The sequence below is a fragment of the Nannobrachium achirus genome, assembly GCF_963921795.1.
Source record: "Nannobrachium achirus genome assembly, chromosome: 16".
NCBI lineage: Eukaryota > Metazoa > Chordata > Actinopteri > Myctophiformes > Myctophidae > Nannobrachium > Nannobrachium achirus.
This window is the reverse complement of record NC_137823.1, coordinates 55,161,681-55,172,864: the sequence shown is the minus strand read 5'-3', so window position 1 is coordinate 55,172,864 and position 11,184 is coordinate 55,161,681. Positions and strand designations below refer to the sequence as shown.

The following is an 11,184-nucleotide window of genomic DNA, read 5'->3' as shown; positions in this document are numbered from 1 at the left end:
GCCTCAAGGACATTTGTCCCCACTAGTATAGGGCTTCTAAACAAACAAGCCCCAGCTCAGTTCCGCACATAAAATGTTATGACTGGTAGCCTGTTTTGTATCATGTTGTCAGTGAACTGTCTTGTCATTCATGTATTGTGTTGTGTGTTGTGATTTTGTGTCCTGATGACTGCTTGGTGCAAAAAGATTTTTTTGCACAAATAAAGCCAAATAGGACAACTAAAGCATCTATCTATCTAGAAGTTGGAATGGAAGTTAATCATTGACACAAACATTGACTCATATCTTAACCCTGGCCTCTTAAGACCCAAAAAATAGTCCTAATATGAAGGGGGAAAAAAGTTTTTGTAAGGTTGTATAGCCCTGATTCATGAATCATAAATCATGCTCTAATTTACATATGGGGATATTTTTCACAATAATAACATATGTACATGTTCTAGACATTCTAATGATCACAAAAATAATTATTACAGGCCTTTTGCTCCGACTATACGCTGTATCTCATGAACCATAATAGATACAGACATGTAATTGGTAACAAAACATCCGCAATATCCATCTTTATTCGCAACTTTAATACATTTATGGGTCTTAAAATCAATACAACTCGAGTTATAAAGGAAAAGAAATATTTTTTTGGACATCTTGGATTTCGGGGGCCGCCATCTTGGAATTTTGGGTGGCCAACGCTATTTTTGAAAAGAGTGGGATTTGAAGAGTATCACAAAGTGAACGATTCCTATGAAATTAGCCATTAATCTGCTTAGCTAATTGGCCAAGCTTCACACATAATAACTCCCTGAACTCTGTCAAGGTGCCAACTTGCACCTTGAGCACTTGTGGCCATGCAGCAGAGCGCGCAAGTTGGCTCTCTGTCGAGGTGCCAACTTGCGCCTCGACAGAGGCACAAGTTGGCACTGGTCCCTCATTGGCTGTTGATGGTGACATCACCATTCATGTGACATCATAGGCACAAGTTGGCACTGGTCCCTCATTGGCTGTTGATGCTGACATCACCATTCATGTGACATCATAGGCTATCTTACTATAAAACAGGAGCGCAGACCTCTAGTTGTAATAGATTGCATATAAACACCAATTAAGCTTTAATGTAATGTGAAATAAATAACTCAGAAAGATGACAAAGAAGAGAAGAGACTCAAAGAAGAGAAGAGACTCAAAGAACCCACTTTGATCGCTGGCTGTGTGAACAAGTTATGCTGGGCACCGCCTCTGCTAGAAGCAGGGCGGGACATAGAGGAGCAGGCAGCCGTGGCGGTTGGGCGGGACACGGTCTACTCCTTCGGAGGGAGGGAGTGCTTGACTCACTACACTGAAAGAAAGGGAAGGGGAGAAAGACCGACCCCTCATCAGATGGACGTTTACATCTTCAACATGGCGTCTTTGAGCTGGACCAAGTTGCCCGCGGTGATGACTAAAAAAAGACAACGGCCCGCTGAGGTTCCCTCAGAACGCATCCAGCACACTGCCGTGCTCATAGGAGATACCGTCTACATCTGTGGGGGGATCCTGTCACGTGGTGGCCGGGAGCCCCACCTTAAGCTTTATGGATTCAACATCGACACCCACAGATGGTCCAGGCTTAGGGTTCGTGGGGCCCCTCCCCGGTGTTTGTATAACCATTCAGCCTGTGCGGTGGGGAAGGTCATGTATGTCTATGGATCCTGGTTTGTGAAGGATGATGTTTGTGACGCTGACATGTACACCAAGTTGGACACCAGCACCATGGCCTGGTGTAAAATCTCCGCCAGAGGCTCTAAACCACCTGTTTCGGTATTTCAATCTGCCACCGCCATCGGGACAAAGACTTTTCTATTTGGGGGAGTATCAATAAATAGCAATTATGATGAACTCCTCGAGCTCAGAGTGTTTGATACAGAGACCAACAGCTGGCAGATCAGCAGCCCTTCTGCACAGCCTCTTCCAGGAGGATCTTCTGCACAGCCTCTTCTTCCAGAAGGACGGCTGCATCACGCAGCTTTCACCAACAATGGAGAGCTGTACATATGTGCTGGCCAAGTAATTGAGGCCCACGACTTGAATGATATGTGGAAATTCAATCCAGAGACCCTCTGCTGGAAGGAGGTTAAGCCCATTGGGAAACAGCCGTCGAGATGTGGGATGGGCTGCTGCGTGGTGGGAGATCGTATGGTGCTCTTTGGAGGAATACAGGGAGATGAGGATGAAGATGAGGATGAAGATGAGGATGAAGGCAGGTGCAGGCCTTGTGATGACATGCTTATCTTAGAAATGAGTCCTAGTCTCAAGACATTATGCAAGGTAGTCGTCATTCAGTACAACCTGAAACAGGCAGAACTCTCTCATGGCATCTATAGGCAGCCATGACTAGGGATGGAGCTCGTAAATTTGTATTGACAATGAGCACTCTACTAATCCTGCTTATTGATCCGGGCTTTTATCGAGCCCACTATTGAGCGTTTTCTAATATCTTGTGGAAAGATGTGAGACAACAAATTCTGAACACAAGTTGTGACTGTTGAGTTGACCACCAATAGATGAGACAGGACCTGGGAATGTTTCCACGACCCTAAAAAACAACGAGGGAGTGCTGACCACCAGACTGGCCACGGCGCTGCACAGGTCCAAGGGCCAACGGGGCTGCGCATGGCCACGCTGGCTCAGAACCTGCTGGCTAACCTGCGGACCGGTTTGATCATCTTCCTGTACGTCTGGGAGCTGAACCTGATGATTCTGGCCATCGTTCCGCGTTGTCTCCCAGGAGCACATCCTGTTCGACCGCAGCCTGACCGACAACATCGCCTACGGCAGGGGTCTTCAACGTTTTCAGGCCAAGGACCCCTTAGCAGAAAGAGAGATGAAGCAGGGACCCCCTCTACATATTGTATCAATGTGTGATGGAGATTCTCATCGATTTCATAGACTTGTTTGACACTTAACCACTTAAAATCATAAATCGTCGATACTTAGCAAACTTGACCTTTCACTCTGTACTTGGTCTGCTCTTTTTTACCTCTACACCAAACCTCTTTGCCAAAAATAGCCGATCTACAAGCTCTCAACGCCTCGCAGCGCAAGGCGTTGAGAGCTTGTAGATCTGCTATTTTTGGCTAAAGTTCTCAGAATAAGGACAGTAGGGTTCAAGTGGTTAATATAAAAAAAAGGAGAAAAAAAGTTTCTTACACAAATATTTGGAGGACCCCTGTAGTAACTCTGAGGACCCCCTCGGGGTCCCGGACCCCCTGTTGAAGACCCCTGGCCTACGGAGACAACAGCCGTCCCCATGGAGGAGATCCGGGCGGCCACCGAGACCGCCAACATCCACGCCTTCATAGAGGGCCTGCCGGGGAAGTAGGACGTGCTGTCGGGAGGGCAGAAGCAGCGTGTCGCCAGGGCCGTCCTCCGCAACCCCAAGATGCTGCTGCTGGACGAGGCCACGGCGGCGCTGGGCGGCGAGAGCGAGCGGAGCGGAGCGGACTGTCCCGGAGGCCCTGGACGTGCATCGCGGTGGCCCATGCACCGCCTGTCCACCGTCCAGAATGCCAACCGCATCGCCGGCCTACAGGACGGCCGGGTCGCCGAGCAGGGCACGCATCGGCAGCTGCTGGCCAACCGGGGTGTCTACCACGACCTGGTCTCTACGCAGATGACCTAGCGATAAGGATGGGACGTTATGGACATTTCATGTCACGACTATTTCGGGAAAAACAATGGGTTTTACAATATTATCACGATAATCAAAATACCCCCAACATCCATTATCCTGGGGCGAAACATTTGCCAAAAATACCATATTAACAAGCTCACAATGTGTGAGACTTTAGATCGGTATTCTTTGGCCAAGAGAGTAACAAAAAAAAAAAAGAATCAAGTAATCTTATCGAGTAAGTTATTTCCAGGTCCCTTTTACCAATTATAAAGGGTTTAAGTCGTTACCGGATATGCAGCTTGGCAAATAAAAGCCGTATATGGGGATTAAACACTGTTTCCAAAATAGATTAAAAAAAAAACACTGTATCCAACTGTTTCCGCTAAGTTACTGTAGCATTATTTGCGGGACACTTCCGGTTAACAGTAGACATACAAGCTCATGTTGCTTCCAGATGCAACCGTTGTGAGCTTGTAGATCACACTCGGCTGCGGCGCCGGAAATGCTGCACACCTTCTGCACAATGCACGATGGGACTTTGGAAACTTGTGGATATAGCTGAGTTAGGGTTTTCCGATTAATCAATTTTTAATCGAAATCGGGATTTTTTTCTTTGGACGATTTAAAAAATAAGAAATCGTAAAATCGATTTTCACTTTAATTAGGGTAATTCTTACTCATTGGAGCCTTGCACGGGGCAAAAAGTGCACAGCCTGGTCCTCCTAAAGCAGGACGACAAGGTCCGACACCAAATTAATACTACTTTATCTCTGATGTGTAATTTCTTTGATGCACGTGCAGCGCACGTCAGACTGGGCAGGGCTCACCACATTAGATTTTGCTATTTGGCTATATAAAAAAAATAAAACAATAATAAAGAAAAATCATGTCCTTGCATTTTTTAAATGAAAACAACATAGTTGAAACAATGTATTATTCTTTTACCAAAAAATCTAAATCGGAATCGAAAATCGACTTTTCTGAGAAATAAATCGAGATTTTAATTTTAGGCCACATCAAACAACCCTAAGCTGAGTGTAGTATGTAGTACTGTATGTATACATTAGGGCATTAACGAGAAAGTTGACAAGTCGACTCAGTCGATTTCATTACACAAGTCGAATGTTAGATTGTGGAAATAGCAGATCTACATGCTCATAACGCCTCGCGATACAAGGCGTTGTGAGCATGTAGATCTGCTATTTTCACCATTTCTGCATCTATATATTTGACAATTTGGCCTATGTTTAATTTGCCATTTTAGAGGTGTTAAAAAGTCCTTAAATTGGCACTTTAGATTAGAAATGTGCATAGACCCTCTATACACTTAAACGTTATGTTGGTTTGTTTACAGTTGAGTGAGAAAACAATGTTTCACATTAAGTTAATCATCTGGGGACCCCCCAAATTTTGAGGGGGTTGTGTGTGATGCGATGACGTCATCAAACAATAGAGTCGACTTCAACTCAACTTTTTACTGAGTCGAGTCGACTTGCAAAAATCACAAGTCGTTAATGCCCTAGTATACATGTCGGTGTCTGCCTGTGTTTAAAGGGCCAGTTCACCTCTGGGACAACCAGATCTTATTTTATTGTTGTTTGGGACACGATCAACACAATCCTGAGTTATTTTTTGTGTTTGATCTGTGTTTTGAGATATTTTAGTGTTTCAGAATGAACGATGATGCATTTTGCATCATATGATGAGTCATATGATGCAAAATGCATCATATGTTCTGGCCCTGTTACAGATGTTGTCCAAAATCATGCAGATCGGTACACAGTATCTCTGTAGCCGTTAAATGGAACGTGTATTTACATTGATGCTCCTACATATTAGCATGCAAGCACCAGTTAAAGTTACTTTCCATCCCTCATATATTGTGTGCACAGTGCACATCCCACAATCCACACACTGCACATCATTTCGGAGCTCATATCTTTGAACGGGTAAGGGCTAGTCTATACTATAATTTTCCGAATGTCTGAGTGAGTGTCTGTCACAGCGTTTCTCCTCAATGGCTGGAGCAATTGATCTGAAATCGCATCACCATTAGCATATGAACACACCTGACATAACAGTATCTCTGTAGCCATTAAACATGTATTTCTTACATTGATGCTCCTACATATTATCATGCCAGCACCAGTTAAAGTTACTTTCCATCCCTCATGTGCACACATCCCATAACCCACACACTGCACATCATTTCGGAGCTCATATCTTTGAACGGGTAAGGGCTAGTAACATGCATTGATATCATTCGAAACGGGTGCACCGACAGACGAATAGAACACAGTACTATGCAGTAGATATGTAAAGAAAAAGAAAATGAAAGAACAAAGAAAAAGAAAACGGTAAGTCAAAACAAACAGAAAGTATAGGCTACAGAGAAGGGGCAGGGGAGGTAGGGCTGGGCTAGGTTTTTTTTTTTTTTTTTACCAGTTGCGAATGGCTGCTGCCTGTAAGTGGTTTTTCAGGGCAATTTTAAAGGAAGAAGATCATGTCGTGTCATTACACAACACCTAAGGCCCTTGTTATGTGTGTTTCTATTTGTTGACTTTAACAGACTCAGTGAACTTGTAAAATGTGAATAAGCCCTATTCACGGCCCGCCCACTCAGCAAATTTCTCAGCAACTTTCTGGTGCTGACATCAGTTTAGAAGGGTAAAATAACAGCAATTTCTGTGGACTTAAAGGAGTAGTTCACCCCCAAAATGACTTTTTTTCTATTGATTACTCTTGCCATGGAGACTAGAGTTCAATAATATTTTTTGGTTTTTGTCGCATTCCTAAGACAAAAATGTGATAACAATAAATTTACCCCCATTCATTCCGGATGGTGACCCGTTTCGAAACGGGTCACCATCCGGAATCAATGGGGGTAAATTTACTATTTACAAATTTTTGTCTTAGGAATGTGACAAAAACCAAAAAATATTATTGAACTCTACTCTCCATGGCATGAGTAATCAATAGAAAAAAAGTCATTTTGGGGGTGAACTACTCCTTTAAAGCCAACAAATCATTATTTCGAACGGTAAAGTAAATTATAATGCTTTGTGCCTTTTACTATCTTGTGTTCTTCTTGACCATGCTAGCTGTATTTTATACTTTACTGTTCGGAAATTGCATTACATTTGCGATTTCTGTGTTACAGTAACTCTATGGGCTTTTAGCAGGGTTTTGCCCTTCAAAACGTGACTACAGCACCAGGAGGATGCTAAGTGGGCAGGCCGTGAATAGGGCTAAATGACAATGTGAACTGTGTCTATATGCTTGTAGACAGTTCCCCCTGGTGGGCACTGCTGGGAAGTGCACAGACCTGACGGCATGTACAACCTGCAGTATTATTGATTGATTGATTGATTGATTGATTGATTGATTGAAGACTTCATTAGAAGTTTGCATAGGAACATGTACGGTTTCATGACGGTACAGTTCACTGGTACAAGGCCAACTAAAAGGAGATCCTAAGCACTTTGATTGATTGATTGATTGATTGATTGATTGATTGAAGACTTTATTAGAAGTTTGCATATGAAAAGGTGGACCCACCACCCTAACAAGCACTTGCAAATTGAAGGCATTACATTTTATGTGACTGGGTTCCAAAGACAAGATACTGTACATATTGTGAATGTAGCTGAAAAGCTCACATGTTTCAGGTTTAGGAACCACTGGCCTAATGTATCAATCTGTGGGTCATTTACATGAAAATGTTTGAGAAACACTGATATCAATCTAGAGCAAACGTATTCCAACTATCATATCCCGTAAGTTACAAGTAAATGCAATAAATGGCCAACAACACTAAAATAAGCAGCTATGCAGACGTTTCTATGCATCTATGAAATATAATAGCCATAAACAATAATAAATAAAGCAGCTAGCATCTTGAAATGAACATGAAACTCTATATAGCCAAGTACAAGTAAGTACATTTACTTACTTTGTAAGTACTGTGTACACTATTGACTATTGTACAGTGTGACTGTGAGCTATTTCCACACGTTTGAAAATATCAGATCTACAAGCTCACACTTTGTGGCTTGCTTGACACATTGTGAGCTTGTAGATCTGCTATTTTCAAAAGATTATTAGGCGGAGTTAACTCTTCAGTTTAACTCTTGCGAGCTAACGTGCTAGCCTAGCTAGCTAGTTAGCTGTTAGCTTGCTTGCTAGCTATTTAGCTAGTTAGCAAACGTCTAGGTAAAAACACTTGTTTAAACATGATACACACGGTTATCAACGTTAATATTGTCAGAAATATCTACGTTAGAAAGTGCATTTTTCAAACTTTTACCTCCCTCCGTTCTGATTGGTTGTTGCTCTGGTTCGCTCCGGCTCGGTGACGTCAGGTCAGTCACGAACTTGAAGAAGTGAAGAACGCGACGCTGATTGGCTCGGTGGCCGTCACGTGGACACACCGGACTGTGTACCAGACTGTGTACAACAAAGCCCTAGAATGGAGAGTTGCGTCACTCCCGTTCACTTCATGGGGCCAGGTCTTCTACGCACACATCTATTGGCGTATAGTGACAAACGGCGAACCGGAAGTTTACAAAATGCATTGAAGTCTATGAGGTGTAAAGTGACAATGAACCACGTGACCAGCGCTGTTTCTGACCCCGCGGTGACACCACTCTCTGATTATACTGCTCTGGTGTACAAGAGCGCGAGCGGGCCGAACACCCATATTTGGAACGCTGGCAAAACGCTCCTCGGCCAATCACAGTTCGAGTCGCCAAAGACATAAATACCGGCTGACCCAACGACAAGTGTACATTTTGCGTTTGTGCTGCGCTGAGTGTACATCGTTTCAGAGAGTCAACAGAGACGTTGGAAGTTTTGGAGCACACTTGTTGGAGTTTTACACAGCTACCGGTTGCAGGTGGAGGACTTTTAAACACAGTTGTTGTTTTTGTAGTTTTTCACAGCTACCGGTTGCAGTTGGAGGACTTTTAAGCACACTTGTTGGAGTTTTTGGAGCACACGTTGCAGTTGGAGGACATTTTAAGAGAGACTTGCGACTTCCCGACTGCTCTTTTTAAAGGACTTCGACGTCGTCGAGTGAGAGGGATCAAGGAGCAGCGGTCAGACGGTTGCAGATCCAGCAGTAAGATGGCAGCAGGCAACATGGCCGGAGAAGACCTCCGCACCAACCTGATCATCAACTACCTGCACCACAGCACCACCGACGAGGACCTGCGGTCTCTCTTCAGCACCGTCGGAGCGGTGGAATCCGCCCGGGTCATTCTGGACAGAGTCAAGGGCCACAGCCTGCAGTACGGCTTCGTGAACTACGTGCACCACGCCGACGCAGCGACGGCCGTCGAGACGCTCAACCGACAGAAGCTGCAGTCCAAGCCCATCAAGGTGTCGTACGCGCAGAAGCACAGAAACAGCCCTGCCGCGGCCAAAGACACCAAGGCTTTCGTGGATGGCCTTCTTCAGACAGCGACCCTGGCCGAGGAAGAACTGCAACAGAGGTTCTCCAGCCTGATTCTCAACGACCAAGACATGGCAGCAGAGGAGGAGGTCGGCAAACAGCAGCCCAACGACCAACAACCTTCTCCGGGAGCCTCTAACCAGCAAGCGGTTGAGACGTCGCTGACCACCATCAAACAGGAGATCACCATCAAACAGGAGATCGACCACCAGGACTCTCCTTGCGTCTCTGACCTGCACGTTGATCAAGCGGTGGAGCATTTCCGACAACTGCAACTGCAGTTCATGCAGCTGCCCACAGTTCCCAGTGCAGTCGACCAGTTCACTGTCAAGCAGGAGGCAGAGGAGGTCGACATGAAGCAGCCGATCGACCTGGAACCTTTCAAACTGTCCGTGTGCAAGAGCCTCCACCCTAAGGCCACGGTCACCAGCGCCCAGTGGGAGCATCGCTCTGATGTCAAGGAGGAGCCGACCTCTCAGCATAGCAGGCATCACCACCGCCTCCAGGGTGGCATCGACAACAGGGTGCAGCTGCGCAGGGCGCCACGCATCTTCATCTACAACCTGGGACCGGACGCCGACGAGGATGTGCTGCTCCAGCTGTTTGGAAACTTTGGCGAGGTCACCGACATCAAAGTTATCCGGGATCTCCGCACCAACAAGTGCAGGGGACTGGCCTTCGTTACCATGGCAACGTACAAACAGGCTTCAATGGCCTGCGCGCAAATAAACGGCCAAAAGATCGGAGACAACACCCTGCACGTTTCTTTCAAGATCCAAGACGACAGGAGGAGAGCGAGACAGACCAACCACCAGATGCACGACTTACATCACAAGGAGAGGGCCGTGTTTAAGCTCAGCGACGACAGTATCAGAGTGACTGTTGCGAACAAAAAGAGAGCCAGGTACACTTTGGACGACCTGGAGAGAGATGGACACATGAATGACAGCCATCATCTCGTCTTCAAGCAGCAAGGTAAGCGCCAGCGGGCAGCGCGCACATGTTGATGCACCTTGCATGCATCTCCCCCACACAGCCAAGATAGTGACTTGTTGGGTGGCAAGTTGGCAAGGCCCTGCACTTTTGGCCCAAATGTTTCTAAATATGGAAAACATATACTGTAAATATTGTACTATTGTTAGGTGGCAAAGCCCCACACCTCTCCCCCAAGGTGCCAACAGTGCCAGTTGGCAAGGCCCTGCACTTGTGGACCAAATGTTTCTAAATATGGAAAACATATACTGTAAATATTGTACTATTGTGTTTTGATCACCACTTAGGCTACTTTTTTGTATCTGATTTTGTGTTCTTTGCCTATTTGAATCACTTAAAATGAACATTTGAATTAAGTTGTTTATCTGATTTATGTTCTTTGCCTGTTTGAATCACTGAATGACATTTTAATTCAGTTGTGTATCTGATTTTATGCTCTTTGCCTATTTGAATCACTTTGAATGAACATTTGAATTCAGTTGTAATGTTGCAATCATTAATAAATAATATAATAATATATATAATAATAATTCTGATCTGTATTTATTTGCTTGAGGTTCTTCTTTTATGGTATTTAAAAAAAGATTTGTTTTAATGTAGGCTGCAAACATTTCAATACAATATGTGTGTTTTAGAGGCTTATGATTTTTGATTGGGTCTTTTGATTTAGTACAGCCACCAGGTATTTTGTTCAAAAATAGCATTTTAGGAATATAAGTATTAAGTAATAGTATATACTGTATTTGAGAGGGATTCGTTTTTCTGATCAATTAGAGAAATGTAAAGTAAATCATCTCTTATACTAAAGGTACTACAATTTCAAAACTAAACAAAACAAAACAGTATACATGAACACTGTAGCAGCCCTTTGCTGGGGCGAAGAGATGGTTGTGTAGAGGTGGAAAAGGACAGGGCAGTTCAAGGATAGATCCCTGCCCTTGGGTCAATGAAGTACTGTATATAGGTAGGGTTTAGGTTAAAGGACTATATTTCAGTCATTTCTTCTTTTTTTTTAAGACAAATTACATTTGACTGGTGATGTACTTACTGTAAAGCAATTACCTAAAGCATAAAAAGCATAACCTTT

The 11,184-nt window shown here is 44.3% G+C and overlaps 1 protein-coding gene across 1 annotated transcript; it reads left to right on the top strand.

The window, feature by feature from the left end:
- Positions 1-8,776: 8,776 nt before the first annotated feature.
- On the top strand, positions 8,777-10,111 carry LOC308301149 (ELAV-like protein 1; the record flags this gene model as incomplete). The annotated part of the gene is made up of 1 exon (XM_080745041.1): positions 8,777-10,111. One exon carries the CDS (start codon positions 8,777-8,779, stop codon positions 10,109-10,111), a length of 1,335 nt encoding a protein of 444 aa, XP_080601167.1.
- Positions 10,112-11,184: the final 1,073 nt, after the last annotated feature.